Here is a 19478-nt window from a genome sequence, read left to right as displayed (position 1 = left end):
TCCTTACATCAGTGTCCCAAGTATAGCTATAGTTACCCCCCTGTACATAGTTACCCCTTTCCCCCCTATGCACTTAGTAACCCCCCCCCCCGTACATAGTTACTACCGCCCCTTTGTACAAACATCGCTGCAACATAGACATCCCCACATACGGCAGCTGCAGAGCAAAGCAAACTCCACAAGTGGCGCTGTGTGTTCAGTGGAGAAAGAAAACCCGGGAAATTAATCGGGACGAGTGTCCCAAAATCAGGACTGTTGGCAACCATGACTTGTGCATGAGGCCTTCAATTTTTTTTATTTTTACAATGGTTTTATATTCAATTTTTCCCCACATCCCTGTTGGAGGGTTCTTTAGACCCCGATATTTCACCAAACAGACCCCTGATGTCTCACATTTTGACAGTGTAAGTGATTAAGGGCAAAGTCCTTAATACTTTACTGCTGAAGCCTGAGCTACAAAGAATGAACAGTCTCACTGTTCATTCAAACTGAAGCATAGTAAACACTTTAATATGCTTTAGTTATAAACACAGCGAGTGATCATTCAGAAAAGAAAGGGGCTGGTAGATATGACATGTTTAGACCCCCCCGACATACTGAAACAATCCCCTGCAGCAGCTGGCTAGGGAGGAGAGGGGAAAGCTGGCAGACCTGCGGACTGGGTGGGGGGGGGGGTGTACACAAGGGGGCCTAGGCAGCGGAGAAGATCCTGTACAGGATGGGCTAGTTCCACTTGCATACATGTAGCATTTTAGTGCACAGAACATGACACCAGTGTCCTTGCAGTGACCTACATCCCCCCCCCCCATGCTGTAAAATGCAGGTCACTTCAGTATGTGCAAAAGCCATGTAAATGATTATCGACACTTTTTCAGCATTCAGGAAATCTGTCAAATAGTGCTTTTTATTTTTCAAAAAGGGCCTGAGAATCTCATGCTGTACATTTTATGCAATCAAAAAACACAAAAAGTATAGTTTTCCAGTTTGCAAACAGCTTTTCTATCGTGCTTTGTGTCCCTAGTTCTTTTACATATATACCATATGTTCTGCTTCTCCATCTAATCTAAGCACTGAAGTGTGCCCTCTATAAATGATCCAGTTGTGGCAAGATAGTTGTAACTTATAGTCTCAGTAAAATAGCAGACAGTGACTCAATTCAAATGACATCTTGCAGATAGCAGAACGCTTTAATACAAAATGTGTGCAGATCTTAACAGATTAAGATCAGATAGGTCAAAAACAATAGTATGTCTACCTTCAGCAATTACATGTGCTCAGAACAAACTAAAGACAGAAAAGAGGGTGGGACTAGCTATACTAGAGCATCTCCTAGCCATGGCGTGAGGAAGGAACAAAATGCAAAAGGCAAACAAGCAATGCATTTGTAAAATCTACATTTGGACCCATTACCATATATGTTTTCCTAACCGTTATGTTCAGTGGCCACAAACGCTGGTATACTGCCGAGGAGAGCAAAAAGATTGTAAATATTTTTACATAAAAATATATATTTCACAGAGAAAACATTTTTGATAGAGATGTTATCCACATTTATCCTTAGATGTTATGATAGTCTGCAATGATATCATCACATATAGAAAGATGCAAAGCATTGAAAAAAGTCAGAAAGCAGATCCATCACTATCGCTATTAAATGGAGACACTGTTTTCTATCTGACTTGGGTCCAGGTAGGGATAGGGCAGACGCATGGTCTCGTTCCTCTCCTGGATGCATTTGGAGATCTCAGACAGTTGCTGTTGGAACTTCTTAATGAACAGTTGTGGGGTCTTCTCTGTAAAACGTTCATTGGGGTACTCTCCTAGACGCCTCTGTAAAGGAGACCTTGCATTATTAAATAATCACTATATGCCATAGCAGACCCTGGAAATGCATTAGATTGTCAGGTTCTATTTGACATAAATCATGTGTGTAGCAGTACCCCTGTAGGAGCTGACGGTTTAGATTTGGGCCTGCCGTTACCTTACTGTTCACCATTATTGTCCTAGGGGTCCTTCTTGAAGTTACAAATGTCCACACCAACACTTTGTTTCTTTTTCTGCAAGGATCATGCAACCACACACACACTTTTCAAAGTTCCAAAGAAATTACACAGCTCACGGTGCCAGGATCTTTCAGTTAAACCGGCCGCACTGTGAGGTAGATTAGCCAGGATGTGTCCTCTAATTGAATCCTTAATTGTTTGGCTTCTTCCTGCAGAGAAGACAGCACAGGACCATCCCTGGGACCAGTAGGCCCCAGAAACTCCTGAGCCTACCCTCAGTAGCAGAGCCTCGGGCCAGCAGGCCCCGAGACCAAAATGCTGTTAACACGTTCCTGAGGCCATTAGGGCTATCAGGTCAGGATCGGAAGACCCTGCCAGAATGGTGTTTGCCCCTTAAGTACCCCCTCCCCAGGATGCACAGCGGTGGGGACCACGCCTTAGGGCTGCTTCTGGGCAAGAGGCACGCAATACACCCAGCCCGTTGCATTTCCAACCCCAACTCCTGGTGACAGCGACACCTACAGTCAGGTGAAATGTGTGCAATGCAGCAGAACTGGAACAGAAACCATAATTTGCCCTAAAATTCTGAGCTAAACTACAGCTCAGACAACTAAATTTACAAATAGCACCTGCTCAACAGGAGCAGGGCGCTACATGCGTTACAGTTTTTAGGCCCTAGGCATATGTGTATTACTTCTCACTACTTCCAAACACTCACTCTATCCATGGGCTCAGTGCTGAGAATCCGCACAGTACTTATACCAGCAGCTGTACTGTTTACATCCGGCAATGCTTTCAAAATCGTCTCCATTGTATTGTCACCTTTGGTGCTGGGCGGGGGGCTTTTCATGGTGGTGGGGCCATTAGGCATCCAAGAATAGAAGTCAAACTGCAGAAGAGGCAAACAAATGAAAACAATCATAGATTAAGACTCCACTAAGTGTACAAATACATATGGGAACTGCCATTGCCGACTTCCTTATAAATGTTACCTGCCTGTTGCTGGCCATTTGTCTTCAGTACTTTAATGCACTTACCAATGGAGATGGGCTGAACATTCCCCGGTTCAGTTTACTCCAGAACTCCCAAACAGGGAAAAAGTTTGTCGCAAGCTGCAAACTATTAAAGTCTATGGGACCTGAACATGAAAAATCAAAAATCCATGTTTTGTTACGCTCATCCCTACCAGTAATGAATGAAAACCACATGCTATAACATGAGCATAGGCAATGTCAAGTGATTGACAAGTATTGAAGCAAAGTGTGGATCTTCTGTCGGCAATTTTGACTTTACCCCATTCACCTCACCCCTGATATGTTTATTGGGTATTCTTAGAAGAGCAGTGATCTAGGTGCACTAGAATTTTGCATCTCCCAGGGGCCTCTGCATCTGGACTTTGCTGCAATATTCATCAGGGTGCACCTCTATTAATACCTATATACACACACACCTGGCTATATGTGCACAATTCCACCAGTACCCCCATCAGGGCCTTTGCTGACAATACTTGTTTGTACATTGGATGCATGCACTTCTTATATAAAGTTTGTGGTATTACTATACTCGGTGCTGATCCAGACCTCCCTGGGGCCCTAAGCAAAATAACATGTCACATTAAAGTTGAGAAGCAGGGGGGGGGCGCTGCCGACAGTGACATGTCACATTAAAGATTAAAGTTGAGAAGAGTGGGGGGAGGGGGTGTTCTGCTCTTGGTGTCGGAAATGACATCTTACATTAAAGTGAAAAGGGGGTGCTGACTTCTTGCCTCTTCTCCCATGCACCCAGCAAGTTGAGAAACGGGGTGGTGAGGGGACGAAAATGACTTCTCACCGGGCGGGGCCTCTAGTAATTTGGGGGGCCCTCCACAGCTTTGCGGGGCCCTAAGTGGCTTGCATATTGAGCCTATAGTGCGGATCGGCCCGACTATACTGATGTGCATCTATATGCTTAATGTTATACTGTATGCTGGTTGCATTTACTTTGTTTATATTACTGGTTAATTTCCCAGGAAAGGGAATCCTCTGTTCATAGAAGTTTTGTCCTGGGTGGAAGCACTGCCAACTTTATCAAACCCACTCTTCCACCTAGCAAAGGATCTGGTCCTTTCATTTACCTACAGGTTTAGCGCAAAATCCTATTCCTCAGAACTCCGGCCCCCTTCCCCAAAAACAGGACTACACATTTTAATCTGGTTGCCGTTTTGAATGGCAAAGATGTGGCCAAATGCTTGTAACTGACTAAACTTATGCAATTCTGGATTGTTAATTTGCTTAATCAGCAAGGACAGTACCATCATACTTGCCTGACCACTATTGACAGCTGCATGCTGAGCAGAACATCTGAAGATGACCATTGTCAGGTATTTGATTAGAGAAGCTCTGGTTCCCAAGGAATATGGGACTTCTGTCAGGAAAGAGAACAAAGTTTAAGAACGCGATTACCTCTGATTATTCAGCATGGATACAAGACAATATGCCATATACTTTGGAGAACAATTACATGGGAATTCATGATCCGACAACCTTTAAAAAAGTTTGCAGGCACAGATTGTCCTCTAAATAGGAATGCTGTAGAGACATGAATGTTCCCCCATGTAGGCAGTATCACAAGGAATAGTGAAGAGTTCAAAGTATAACTAAAAGGCAAAAACGTCTTCGTTTTGGATCAAGTGGAGAATGATTGGAACGTGTGTAAGTTTTTATTGTTGCCTGTGCAACAGTTAGGGAGATTCACCCTCTATTTGTTATGTTAACCAATATCATTAAAAGTGAAAGTAAAATAAAATGCCAAATTCTGGGTTGTCCCCAGAAAAGTAATAGAGGGAAAATTATTCAAATGGGACACTAGTTCTGGTTAACTGGGGTCCCCAATAAACACCCTTAAAGCGGGGGTTCCGCAGGGTTTTTTTTTTATGGCTTCTGCCGCTCTTACCTTGTGAAAGTACCCGCTCACCTGTCCCAGTCTTTTAGCCCGCTGCATTGCAAATCGCCATAAAAAGATCTTTTAAAATTCCAAGATGGACGTTTCCATCTTTACTGTGGGCACTGTGAAGCCCAGCTCCTTGTCCTTCCGGGATGCGGTGAATGCTGACGTCCCAGCATTCACCGCTCTATCCCGCGCATGTGCAGTGTTGATGGCGACCATCGCCGTCAACACTGCACTGTTGCCATCACAACGGCCAGCGTAGGTCACGCCCCGTTGTGATCACATATACCTTATCTATCAGCTCTCACTCAGAACGTGAAATGAGCAGCTGATAGAAAGGTTAGTCACATGACACGCCTGACTAGTCACGTGACCTGCGGGATTTCAGCAAAGCGCGTCTCCTGGGATTCTCAGGACTCATAGCGCTGGTCGGGGGAATTTGGAATCCACGCCCAGTGACAGCTCACAAAAGGTCCGAGTACAAAAGGTAAGGAGGCCGATTAAAAAAAAAACAAAAAAAACGGATACATTGCTAACAATGGCTGGTGGTTTTAGACAGCCAAACTTATAATTTAGGGTGAACCTCCGCTTTAATTTGATGAGATTTCATTTGCAGAGATAACCCCTAATTTGGAAGAATTTCCTCTCACTTCCTGTTTGACTATGGCACAAGAAGTGAAAGAAAATCTCTGCAATGGGACAGACAGCGAAAAAAAAAAAATAACATTTTGCAAACAGTTAATTTTTCACCTTCATGTGTTCTGTTGAGGCTGCACTGATAAGGCGGCACTGGTATACACTGCTTAGCTGCAGTGGCTCTCCAAGTGTGGGACCAACGTCCCTCTGACAGAAGCCGTAAACCGGCTTTTTTTCTCCTCGCGCTGTCAGCTTGAAGAAAAAAAGCAGATTACAATCTTCTGTTTACATCACGTGGCTGACAGCTGATCATGTGGTAAGGGGCCAGGATCATTGACTCACTGATCAGAGCATGCCCTGCGAGCCTCGCAGGGGGCACGCAGACAGCTCATGCATGGAAGGATGTACATGGATACCCTTCTGGCAATTTAGGCCCGCACTGTAGCAGTCTTTCAGCTATAGCACGGGCAGGAAAAGGTTAACAAGGTTTTCTAACCCGTTAATTGCTAATGCTGGCCATAGTTGGATTTGGAAAAAAAAAAAAATTCTAATCTTTAGTGGGTCAATTTAGAATACATTGAGGAAACCCACAGAAACAAAGATACCCCTTGCTCCATGTTTAAAATTATATAGAAGTCTAGAAGCCTGCTAATACACAGCTGGGAGGGAAAACAAGAAGGCAAAGCTGTCGAGTCACACCATTAAAAGGGTAAACTGAGCTGCTGAGAGAACCATTTGATCAATTGCAGTACTTAATCTTCAAATTTCACAACAGAAAGTAGAATTGCTCTATAGTGCCTGCAGCTACACATGTCGTTTTTAAAGTCCATTTGCCGCTTGTTAATATATACATATCCGAGTAGGCTGGTCACAGGTTCAATTTAACATCTGTTAATATGCATTTACCACAAAACATGACCAACATTACAAAATTTGCTTCCATGTACAACACAGGTAAAGATGTTGTGCTTAGAAATATGACGTTACTACCTAAATGCAATGCAAAATTCAAACAGTGGTGGCATGTGCGTTAATGTTCCACCTGCTCATCTTTTCTTCACCAGATATGTCCTGTATTGCAAGAGGCAAACGCAATCAGCTTATCAATTTATTAAAATGCAAGTGAGGGGAAATTTTATATAAATATATGAAACATTCTCCAGTACTCTGTCATTTCATTTCAAGAGAGACCCAGTTTAAACTTTTAACCAGACTCAGAGGCACCCATGAATGGTTGTTTGTGCCACATCTTTATATTTACATAACAGAACTCATGTTTAAGAAATTAGGTGCTTTTTTAGTAATCAACACTGACTAAAGAACACCGGAGTGGAAATATACCTGAACACTTATTTTGCAGGAATCCTTCCTTAAAAATCTCAGCTACCCAGGCCTGAAGTTCAGGGTCTTCCTTGACCATCTCATCACTTGTATAATAGTAATTAATTATGTTGGACACAAAGCTGAAAAAAAAAAAAAAAAGCTTCAGGGAGATTCACATGAAAGCCAAGTCCAAACAAACAGATACAGAGGAATGCAGAATTGTATTCATTAATACATTACATTTGTTTTTAATAGTGTAAGATTTTGCACTGGTATCCATCACTTGTGTTTTGTAGAGTTTACGCTGGGGAGAGGGGCAGCATAAGGAACCATTCATGCCACTGTGCCCATGTGCCAACAAACATTTTAATATGAAAGTGTAGCTGGCCAGCTAGAACCTGTCCTAGGTAGCCAATATAACCTACATGTATATACAGCTAAACCTGCTAAGAATCTAAATGTAGTGCACATGTTTATATGTGAGACACAAAAGCAAAGTTTTTCACTGCGATTTTATGCTTGAATGTCATAATAGTTGTATTCGCAGAGGCAAAAGAAAATATATGCCTTTAAGAATTGTTTGTGTGACAGTGAAGGTGAGCTCAAATTACACAGTAGATTTCATGCCAGAGAGCATAGAGTTAAGCTCTTGTGACTCATCAGTAGCCTCACATTGAGCAAAGTCTTGACCTATCACAGACACCTTTTTGCATCCATTCTGTCTGGGAGGTTCCTAGTACTGTACATGTGCTGCATTCATTCCACATGGAGAAAGAGCAGACATACAGAGTTCAGTTTTATGGAAGCAAGGGCCTAAATAGGTACGTTACACAAGTTATATACATGTTCTTATTGTACATAGTGTGATCAGAACTGAATACTGATCTAGTTGTGTGTTCACTTGTAGTTCCACTGAACTAAGCCATCAAACAGTCATCTAACCGCCTTAACTGCATTCAGTCATTTGAACCAAGTCACATCCATCCACTCTAACAAGTTAACTGCACCAAAGCTAACCGAACTAAAGCAACATTGCAAACCACAGTTATACCTTTCAGAGAAATCCGAGAATGCTTTGAAGAGAAAGAGAAAAAAAATACTGAAGAAAGAAATCTAGCCACCATTTTATGTTGAATGACAAGATTAAATATTTGAACTGCCATTTTCTGTTTTAATTATTCAACACGTGTTTGTACATGGACTGTGCTGAAAAGCAGCAGTGTTATCTATGAAGAAAAGTGAAGTTAATAAAGAAGTTAATAAAGCATTTGGTGTGCTCTTTAAACCTTACTGCTTCCATAGAACGGCAATAGAGGAATTTTCAGAGTAATAGACAGTCTTGTTGGACTGAAAAGTCAGAGATATCACAATTCTTCTAATGCAACAGCGCATGAGGCACTTTATAGTGTTGCGCCTGCCACAGAAAGTGACAGAAAAATTAGCACAGAACAAAAAAAAAAAATAATAATAATGAGCAGCTCAGTCTGCTGACACCGATTACGATCCTGTGACGGGCTAGGACAGTGTTTCTCAATTCCAGTCCTCAGGCCCCCCCAACAGGTCAGGTTTTCAGGATTTCCATTATTTTGCACAGGTGATTTGATCAGTTTCACTGCCTTAGTAATCACCACAGCCTTTTCATCTGAGGGAAATCCTGAAAACCTGACCTGTTGGGGGGGCCTGAGGACTGGAATTGAGAAACACTGGGCTAGGACAAGATGTAAATGCAGCAAAGAAAAATGGGTCTTCTATTCTGCCAGACAGGGCTGTGCTATGTGGCAAAGCCGTCTCAATTTCAAGACTGGATGGACACAAATTCTTTGGCATTCAAAACCTCTCCCATCTATGCATTTATAATTATTCAAAAATGTAGTGCCAACAGTATGCACAGCACTTTACAATAAAATACACAAGAGTTATGAGGACCCTGCTCATTAAAACTTACACTCTAGGGAGGGGCGAGTGGTACAAAATGTAATAATTGGGGGGGAGGTAAGCTGATCAGTTGTAGGCATAAGCTTTCCTGAAGAGACTAGTTCAAGGCTCACCTATAGGTGGCCAGAGTAGGAGATAGCTATACAGATTGAAGTCGAGTTCCAGGAGGTGGGCGAGCCTCTGGAGAGGTCCTGGAGACAAACATGGGAGAAGGCAACAGAGTTAGAGAGCAGGAGGTCTTGGGAGGTGCAGAAAGGAAGGTTTGGGCAATATTTGCTGACAAGATTGGTGATGTAGCTTGGGGTAGTGTTGTAAATGGCTTTGTATGTTGCAATTAGCATTTTGAAATGAAAGCAAGTGGAAGCCAGGGGAGAGATTGGCAGAGAGGGGTGGTGGACGCCGAGTGGTTAGTAAGGTAGGAGAGTCTGGCAGCAGCATTCATGAAAGACTAGAGGGAAACGCCTATGAAGAGGTAGGACTGTGAGAAGGGTGTTGCTAGAGTGAAGGTAAGATAGCAAGGCAGTGAATGAGTAGCTTGGTGGTCTTAGTTAAAAATGGGTGAATTGTAAAGAGGGGTTGTAAAGATAAAAATATTTTCCTCTTAAATTAAAGTCTGACAGTAGCTGATAAAGTAAAAAATAGGATTTTTTGTACTCACGGTAAAATCCTTTTCTCCGACGTCCATGGACGGACACAGCTCCTTAAATCCTGACAAGTGGGTTATGTTCCCTGTTTACAGGAGAGGACTAGGCAGAAACATGTTAGATAATTAAATACATGTTACATTAACAGAGTTGAACAGCTCCGCCCAGGGGGCGGTCCCTCCAGACATAACCCTCCTCACTGCAGCCTCAGTTCGTAACAAGCAGTACAAACCTAAAAAAGGAGGGGTGGGTGCTGTGTCCGTCCATGGACGTCAGAGAAGGATTTTACGGCGAGTACAAAAAATCCTATTTTCTCTTATCGTCCATGGACCGACACAGCTCCTTATATCTTGACAAGTGGGACGTCCAAGCAGTGTCAAAAACTAGGGGTGGGAAATATATCAGTAAAACAAATTTTAACTTCACCCCAAAACAAGCAGAGCTCTTCAACGGAGGAGGTGCAACTTTAAAACAGCCGCCGGCAAAAACTAGCGGCCGAAAAAAACATAAGATGCACTCACAGCAACCATGTAAATTCTGGAAAAAAGCGTGAACGGACGAGCAAGTCGCCACCTCGCACACCTGCGAGACCGACACATGATGTCGGAAAAAAAACCCAGGAAGCACCAATTGCCCTGGTCGAAAGTGCAGTGACTGGAAAGGGGACCCGCCCCTTAAGAGCATAGGCCTGTACGACGGCCTGCCTGATCCACCGAGAAATAGTGGTCGACGAGACGGCCAGGCCCTTTTGTGGACCAGACACCGACACAAAAGAGAGTCAGAACTCCGAAACGGAGACGTAGTAGGCTGGTACACCCGCAAAGCGTGTACCACACCTAAAGTATGAAAGGCCGAAACCTCCTTCAGAAGAAGGGAAGGTCGCGGGCGCACCATCACCTAATCCATATGGAGGATCAAGCATGGTGGCTTGCAAGACAAGACCGCCAACTCAGAAACCCCTCTAACAGAGGTAAAGGCCACTAAAGGGGCCACCTTCTGAGATAGTGTCAAGAGAAAATCTGATGTTTCCAAAAGGAAGGTTCCTGAAGAACCGAGAGCACCAGAGTCAAAACTCATGGGGGGGGGGATGGGCCAAGAGGGGATAGTATAGGACTAACCCCCTGCACACAAAAAGGGGCCCACCAAGGAACGGGCCGCAAAAAAGCCCACTGAAAGAACACAGCCAAGGCTGAAATCTGCCCCCAAACGGTGCTTTAAGCAATTTTTAGATCCACTCCAAGCTTTAAAAACAGCAGGACCCTAGACACCGAGTACGTCCGTGGATGTCACTCCATCCCTTCGCACCAAGAGATGTAGGCCTGCAAGGTACGAAGGTAGATCCTCCGGAAGACTACGGTGCCCTCAGCATTGAGATGACCGAGTCAGACAGACATCGTCACCTAAAGTCTGGCTTCCAATAATGTTGAGCAAGTCAGTGACTGTACAACAGGAGGAAGTATGGGACCTCGAGACAAAGGGACCTCCTGCCCTGGAAACCGCCAGGGTACCTCTGCTACCAGGCGCCCAATATCAGCGTACCAAGGTCAATCTGGAGCGATTAGAATCATCAGGATCTCCTCAGCCTCCACTCTGGAGCAGCCGAGGAAGCAACTACCATGGAGGAACGGCAAAAAGTTGCCGATACAGACCCCACAGGGCCACCAGTGCGCCTGATGCGTCTGTACCAGATCACTAGACTTGGCCACTAACTTCGACACCCTTGTGGCAGAGACGAGCGGCCAGGAGATCCTGCCCTGTGAGGCTCACCTCCTGCAAGGGAGCCGAAACACCCCAAGCACAAAGACCAGTCGCCCTGGTCCAGCATCTGCCGACTCCAGTAGTCCGCCTGCCGGTTTACCTGATGGTAGACTGAAGCCACGACCGTACTGTTGTCCAGCTGAAACCAGATCGGTCGACCACGAGAAGCATAGCCTGATCGCCCAAAATATGAACAGTAGACAGCACCTGGTATTCCCAGGCGGTCTCCCACCCAGGCACTAGCCAGGCCCGACCCTGGGTAGCTACCGAGACCAGACGCATTTAGGGAGGTCGACTCAGGGCCGACTGAACCCCCCAGGTTTGTGATCCCCCCGGGGTCACAACCCGTGAGCTGGCATCCGTCGTAAACACCGACCACTGGAAGGAAGAAACAACCTCCCGGACCGAAGAGTCTGGGATCTGTCACCAACAGAAAAACCAGAGTGTGGAACTGGGCATACAGTACCACCTTGAAGGAGGCTACCCACAGCCCCCGAACCAGCAGGCACCCGGAGAGAAGATCGATTGCGTGATGCCAATACCTTCACCGCAGACTGAAGATTTCTCCAGGGGGAAGAAGGGCCTTTGCCACGAGGAGTCTGGATCAACACTAGATACTCCAACGATGAGTCGGAAGCTAGCATGCTCAGGATTTGAACCCTGGGTTGCACACATGGAGTGCAGGCTTGCTGCCACTGAGCTACACCTTCTGGCCTAAACGTTCAACACCCACCCGAATCTTCGGAGGGTCTGAATGGGAATAACACATCCACTAGGTCGGAGACAGAAGCTGCTCTCAGAAGAAAGTCGTCCAAGTAGCCAATGAGGCAAAGCCTCGCTGTCCCAACAAAGTTAGGATAAGTGCATGCTCCTAGCTGAAAACCCATGGTGCCGACGCCAGATCAAAAGGGAGGGCCACAGGCTGACAGAGACCCTCTCTCATCACGAAGCACAAAACACTGACATGCGCAAAACGGGACATGCATGCATGCGTCCCTAATGTCCGAGGACGCCAGGACGTCCCCCAGATGGAGCGCAGCTACCACGAACAAATGGATTCCATGCGGAAATACCTGACGTTCACAAAAGGTATTTAGGGCCTGAGGCCCATAGAAAACCCCAAACCTCTCGTCCTGCAGGAAAGGTAAAATTACCCCGCAGCTTAGCAAATCCCACACTGCCCAAGGCAGACAGACGGGCCGAAAGAGGAAGACACGAGGAACGAACTTTGTTCTGTGGATAGGAGGAAACCCTATCTAGTACTGAATGAATGAATGAATGAATGAATGAATGAATGAAAAACGTATATAGCGCGGCACATGCAAACTAAATCGCCTCTGGGTGCTTGTTGTTCCTGTCTCCTTTGATATCAAAAGGGATGAGTTTTGATCTTTCTCCTGAATGCCAAGTGGTTCTCCTCCAACCGAATGCTGGTTGGTAAAGCGTTCCATAGTCTGGGACCCTGGACCGCGAATCTATCTCCTTTGGATTTGTAGTTGGCTTTCGGTATCTGGAGTAGATTTTGATTGGTAGATCGCAGAACGCGATTGGGATTATGAGCTTTTATTTTTTCGCATAGATAATGGTGAGCATTCCCATGGATACATCTATGCGTTAGACAGAGTGCTTTACTCCGAAGAGACCACCTTGCAGACCCACTGGTCGGAGAGCAGGGAGGTTTCACTGAATTGTGAACCTGCAAGCCGCCCCTCCCACTTAGAGACAGGGAGGAAAAGCTACATACATGGCAGGATTTGGGTGCCAGCGTGATCGGCTTACGCACCCAGGGACGGATTGGTCCCCCAGCTGGGCCTTTGACAGCCTGGGAGGGTTGCTCCTAAATACACACACATAGTGTGTATGTATAATTATGTAGGTGTATGCACACATGCCTTTGGAGGAAACCGGAGTACCCGGAGGAAACCCACGCAGACACAGGGAGTGACAATGCAAGCTCCAGGCAGATTGGCGTCAGTGTCTGGATTCGAACCAATGACTCTCTTGCTGCCAAGTAATGGAGTTAACCACTACACCACCGTGTGCATAAAACCATTCTGAAACAGAAGCCCTGGATAACAAGGGCGCAGCATTCAATGAAGCATCACAGACCTATATGAGGCCGCTAGCCTAATAACTTTGGGAGAGAGTCGGTGCTCCTCCACTGTCTGGTGCAAAATGCTCACTCTGAGTTGTATACAGCACTAGGGGTCAGGACTACTCCAAGATGGCCGCCGAGCATTCAGAACGCGGCCACAGGAAAATGGCCGACCACAATGTAAGCTGCACCATAGCGCAGCTACGACAAAATGGCAGCCAATGGGAGTTTTCAATGTAATTGAAAAACCTCCCAAAAAAATGGCGCCAGCGCCGACTGAGACCCCATAGTAGTGGCCACAAGTCATGGTAAACCTGGAACGGGTCAGTACTTCGGATCTTCCATCAGTCAGATCCATACAAGCGGGGGTTCCCGCCCGGCGGTGAGGGACTACAAAAGCCCTCAGCGGCTTTTCTCATTCCGCATCTCAGAAATTATCAAAGGGCACAGAAGGGAAAAAAAACCTACAAAGAGCGGTCTGATTTGTGTGATCCAAAAAAGAACGAGCCCTCGGCGGAAACCCAGCTGCACTATGCAGCTTAAGAGAGTCCCTTGCCGCAGTAAAAAGCGCACCCATAAATGCTTTATCCTGTTTTTTTTTTTAACCAAGGATAAGACACAGAAACATTGCAATGAGCATACAAGATATAATGCCCAGGTACCTGGTCCATGGCTCCATAACAGAGCATTCCCCAGGGGATAACGGGAGAAGGGGGCACTCTTTTACTGCCCGGCCACAGTCCACCCCCACCCTGGCACAAACGTGTCCAGGACTAACAATAAAACCTCTGTGGGAATCCCAGGTGCTAACACCTGCTGCCACCACCAGCATGTGGGGGAAGGACCCAGATACTGACTCCAGATAATAATATTTACAGTGTGTATTATAATATGCACACCTGTCCTTACAAATAAACAAAAGTTCCTAGAGCCCTATTCAGGGCCTCTCACCCACTTGCTGCGCTGACCAGGGGTAACCAGGGAACTCACCTCAGGAGGAGACTGCCCAGCGCTGCTGTCCGCTCTCAGCACACAGCGTGTGAGGAAAAGAACCATGAGGTAACTGCGCGGCATTTGCAGGGACCTGTGTGCCAAATGGCGGCAAAGTGCTCATCACAGGGCTTTTTAACAGTGAAAAAACAGGCCAGATAACAGTCCCCACAGAAAGGCCCCCTGACAACGGCAATGTTAGCAATGCAGCTAAGGAAAAGGAGCAGGGAAGGGAGGAGAAGAGGACCCCCGAACCCCAGGAATGCCCAGCTGTACCAACCCACAGAAGCAGGAGGGACTGTACTTACTAGGGTTGTCCCGATACCACTTTTTTAGGACCGAGTACAAGTACCGATACTTTTTTTCATGTAGTCGCCGATACCGAATACCGATACTTTTTTTAAATGTCATGTGACAGTTTTCAAACCACAATACAGACTAAGGATATTTTCTTTAGAATTATGAAGAACTCTAACTCAAGACATTATAAAAGAATAAAAATGAGTAAAAATTAATAAAAATGTTTTATTTGCTTGTCACGCAGTAGTAAAAAACTCAAAGAATTTTCATAGAACATGTTGATAAATACAAAAAAAGTATTCTATTTAGGTATCGGGAGCATTTGCGCGAGTACGAGTACTCCCGCAAATACTCGGTATCGGTCCCGATACCGATACTAGTATCGGTATCTGGACAACCCTAGTACTTACCCATCCGAGTGAGGACTCGCTGACGCATTCCTGACAGAACTACAACCGCAATGGAGGTAGATGTCGGCCTGTCCACTGAGTGAGACAACACCACAGCCCAGTCATATGTGGACCTCGGAGCAAAGCTCACCAGCCACCCCAGGAGTCATGGGGTATGGCGTGGCAGACCCAGCCTCTTTGCAAAGGTGTGCCCACGCTTGCTGGTCGGACTGAGTAGACTACAAGGATCTGTATTATCCAGCCTGTCTCTCAGCAGACAGTTGAAAGAGGATTCTTCAAGAAAAAGTATAATAGAATTTCTCCTCAGGGCGCTGGGCCCAAAAGGGAGCCATACGTCCTTGCTAGGCAGAACGAAACTGAGGCTGCAGTGAGGAGGGTTATGTCTGGAGCGACCGCCCCCTGGGCGGGGCTGTTAAACTCTGTTAATGTAACATGTATTTAATAATCCAACATGTTTCTGCCTAGTCCTCTCCTGTAAACAGGGAACATAACCCACTTGTCAAGATTTAAGGAGCTGTGTCCGTCCATGGACCATAAGAGAAAAAGTTATGTTTTGCATTATAACTAGTTTGATACCTGTTGAAATCGAGCCGTTTTATTCACCTCCAGCACTCCTGAATAGTTATTCTCACCGACTTCCTGGTTTGCAGTGCGCATTCATTCTTGCTACATCACGGCCTAATGGGAACTACAGTTCCCATTAGGCTTAGCCTCCATGCCTGTGAGGGATAAGAGTATCTTCACGCAGGGCTGTAGTCATAGGGAGGGGGGTGAGAACATTCTGCTTTCCACCATGCAAAACGGCTCAGATGCGGGTTCAAAGCAAGAAGAGGAGTGACAGGAAATGGCATTTTCAAACCTGGATTACTGGATTTTGGAGGTCAAAAGGAAAAACGAGACAAGCGATATTTAAATGCTCTAGCTTAGAGCAATCAATTGATCTAATAAAAAACGAACCTTTAGGCCCCATGCACACGAGAAGCAATTACAAACACCTCTAAACTCACGTTTTCAAAGGCAAAAACCGGCGTTTAAAACGCCTGTTTTTGCCGCGAATTGCGCTGCGTTTTGCCGCGATTATCGGCTGTCAGCGCTTATCTCAAAGACATTGTAGACCCTCCCAAAGTTTAAAATGCAAAAATAAAACGCTTCTGAACCCAAAATTTTGCGTCTGAAAAAAACGGACATAAACCCAACTGCTTTAAAACGCCAAAAACCGTGATTGTGTGCATGGACACATAGGATAACATTAAATGTGTTCAGGGGCAGTTGAAAAAAATGCCCAAATGCCTCTGAACTCGAGTTTAGCAGCGTCTCGTGTGCATGGGGCCTTAGTGTTCCTTTGAGGTGACGTCTACAAGCTTTTGACAGATTTGTATTTGGGACAAAAAGGTCAGATACTGTAGTCCAAGATTACACCTAGTACTTTGACGTGAGGAGAGGGACGGAGTTGCATTATTGATCTTGAAGGAAAAGTCAGGGGAAAGGGCACAAGCAGGGTGGAAATTTTACAAGCACTGTGTTAGAAATATTTAGTTTTAGGAAGCGGTGCAACTTCTATGTTGATGCAACGGTCAGGGGTTAACACCGTTTACGATATTCCATTCCACCAACCCACGACAGCTCCTCGACACTCCACAATCCAGCAGACAGGACCCATTGATTTCCCCCAGAAACGAGACACACACAGCTCTCTCTCTGGTTCCAAAATGAATGAACACTTTAATGGTAAACTCAGGCTGGTTATATACAGTTAGAAGACAAATATGGACAATGACTCAACTCCACCCATAACATGACACAATAGGTGCTCAATACACATTCCGTTAGATAATGACATTCATTCAGATGAGCCAATTACTCATAATTACCCAGACGTTCTGACTCTAAAGGGATGCGTTTTATGTAGCAGGTGAGAATAACTTATTGCAAACATAATTGACATGCTAATCCACTACACCTGAAAGGTCAGACATCTGACATTTCAGACTGCCAACACATATCTATCAATAGAACTTTCACACAATACAGGGTTAGTTAGCATAGCACCATGAAATATCTTAGGAGCCAGGCTTAATGAACACAATATACAATAGAGTGCAATCACAGCTTTCATCACTACAGCCAGGTAGACTTAATTAGCACCTCAACAGTCTGTGTCCCCACATGAATGAGTCACTCTGCTATTGACCTGTTGGGGGTCAGAATTAACCACCTGTAATATTTCAAGATATTCTGCAATACATGAATCATTACTGTCCAATCGCATGTAATCCGAGATATTTCTCAGTCATCCTATGCCCCTATTGGACTTAGGATGACCCAAGAGTCATTGGTGAAGCTGGCACAGGAGTACCCCGGATCCTTCAAAAGTCTCTGGGTATCACAGGCCATTCCGTTACAGTTGATATATCAGTTAATGTGAGGATATTGAATGAGTGAGCTGAAGAGTAGATAGATTTGGGTGTCATCTGTGTAGAGATGGCATTGGAAGTTGCTGTGGGATTTTATCAAGTGACCAAGAGAGATAGTGTACATATAGAAGAGAAGGGGTCCAAGAATAGAGCCTTGGGGGGAGCCCTATGGAAAGAGAAGGAGGAGAAGACAGTTATAGGCAACACTGAAGCGTTATGGATAGGAGAACCAGGAAAAGGAATCTTGGGAGGCCAAGAGAGGAGTTTATTGAGAAGGAACGGGTGGTTAACCGTATTAAAAGCTGCAAAGAGTGCTAGTATTGAGAATAGAGTAGAGGGTGTTGCTTTTAAAAGTTAGTGAGTTTTAGTAGGGCAGTTACTGTGGAGTGCTGCAAGCAAAATCTGGAGTTTAAGGGGTCAAAAAGGGTGTTTTCAGTGAGGTAGGACCACAGATGGTTGTAGACCAAGCATTTCAAGTAGTTTTGTCTTTGAATATGGAAGATCTTTACCTTTCCATAGCTGCCCAGATCTTCATGCCATCATCCCTATACAAGTAGTTGGGAATGTGCTCCATTCCTCTTCCCTTTATATCATCAGGGAGACAAAGGCTGATATAGGTCACCTCATCCATTGCTTTCTTTAGAATTACGGGGATCCCTCCTCTCCCAGTCACCGAAGCCTTCAGAGAGAATACAGAAAACAAAAGTTATGTAAAAATATTGTCATGTAATGCAGGGGCAGACTGACAACTCATGGGGCCCCAGGGCAATAGAAGACTATGGGGCCCCTGGGCTTACAGATGGCCACCACACCAGGAGGCAGTGCAGAGGCGAGGCAGCTAAAATCTCTGGATTTTCACATCAGAAGCATGTTGGTTTTAGACATATCAGGGAGAGATGTAAAAAAATAAATAAAACAAAAAAAAGATTTTTACATACTGTCCCTGGTTTTACTGAGCCTGGCAACGCTTATGGGGGCCCCCTAGCGACATGGGGCCCTCGGGCAGTGCCCGAGTGACTCAATGGTCAGTCTGCCCAGGGCCGTCTTTACCGCAGGGCAAATGGGGCAGGTGCCCTGGGCCCTGTCACTGTTGGGGGCCCAAAGCAACCCCCTGGGCCCCCAGGGCCCCAGATGGCAACGCCCCTTTTTTTTAATATATTTTTATTTTATTTTTTATTAAAGGGCCAATTTTTTTTTAGAGGTCTGGGGGTCCCCAGGGGCCCGTAGTTCCCCAGGGCTCCAGATGACAACCCCCCTTTTTTAAGATAAAAAAAACTTTTTTATATATTTCTTTAAATATATATATATATATATAAATAAAAATGTTATTATTATTATTATTAAAGGACCCAGAGGTCCCCAGGGATATTATTATATATTATTTTCTTTCTTTTTTTTATTTTTCTCTCTTTTTTTAATATATATATATATATATATATATATATATATATATATATATATATATATATATATATATATATATATATTTATATTTATATATTTTTTATTAAAGGGCTCAGAGGTCCCCAGGTGGCAAACACCCTTTATTTTTTTTATAAATGTTTATTTTTTTTTTATTTGTGTTTAATAAAAAAAATAAAAAAAAAATATATAAAGGGCCCAGAGGTCCCCAGGGCCCTGGATGGCAACCCCCCCCCTTTTTTTTTTACAAATGTTTCTTTTTTATATATATATTTTTTTATTTTTTATTAAAGAGCCCAGAGGTCCCGGATGGCAACCCCTTTTTTTTGTAATTTATTTTTATTAAAAAAAAAATATTAAAGGGCCCAGAGGTCTCCAGGGCCCCAGATGGCAACCCCCTTTTTAAAATATATGTTTTATATATATTTCTTTTTTTTTCTTTTTATTAAAGGGCCCAGAGGTCCCCAGGGCCCCGGATGGCTACACCCCTTTTTTTATATATATATATATATACAAAGTTTTCTGTAGAGTGTGCCCAAAGTCTTTATAATATTTGATGATTCACTGCAGGTCTGGTCAGTGTTTTAAAAAGTTCCTCTATTTTACACATGGCATGGCATGGG

The 19478-nt window shown here is 44.7% G+C and overlaps 1 protein-coding gene across 3 annotated transcripts in view; it reads right to left on the bottom strand.

Moving 5' to 3' along the window:
- Positions 1 to 884: 884 nt before the first annotated feature.
- LOC120929271 (hydroperoxide isomerase ALOXE3-like) overlaps positions 885 to 19478 on the bottom strand; it is a 121380-nt gene continuing 102786 nt past the window's right edge. For all 3 annotated transcript variants that reach the window (XM_040340594.1, XM_040340596.1, XM_040340595.1), the window contains 5 exons: positions 17943 to 18112; positions 6906 to 7027; positions 4306 to 4406; positions 2722 to 2892; positions 885 to 1830 (listed from right to left, as the gene is read on the bottom strand). In XM_040340594.1, the coding sequence (XP_040196528.1) occupies positions 1651 to 1830; positions 2722 to 2892; positions 4306 to 4406; positions 6906 to 7027; positions 17943 to 18112 (744 nt within the window). In that variant the 3' untranslated portion in view covers positions 885 to 1650. The remainder of the gene's footprint in view (positions 1831 to 2721; positions 2893 to 4305; positions 4407 to 6905; positions 7028 to 17942; positions 18113 to 19478) is intronic.

The sequence above is a fragment of the Rana temporaria genome, chromosome 2 (assembly GCF_905171775.1).
Source record: "Rana temporaria chromosome 2, aRanTem1.1, whole genome shotgun sequence".
In the NCBI taxonomy this organism is placed as follows: domain Eukaryota; kingdom Metazoa; phylum Chordata; class Amphibia; order Anura; family Ranidae; genus Rana; species Rana temporaria.
This window is presented reverse-complemented; position numbering and strand designations above follow the sequence as displayed.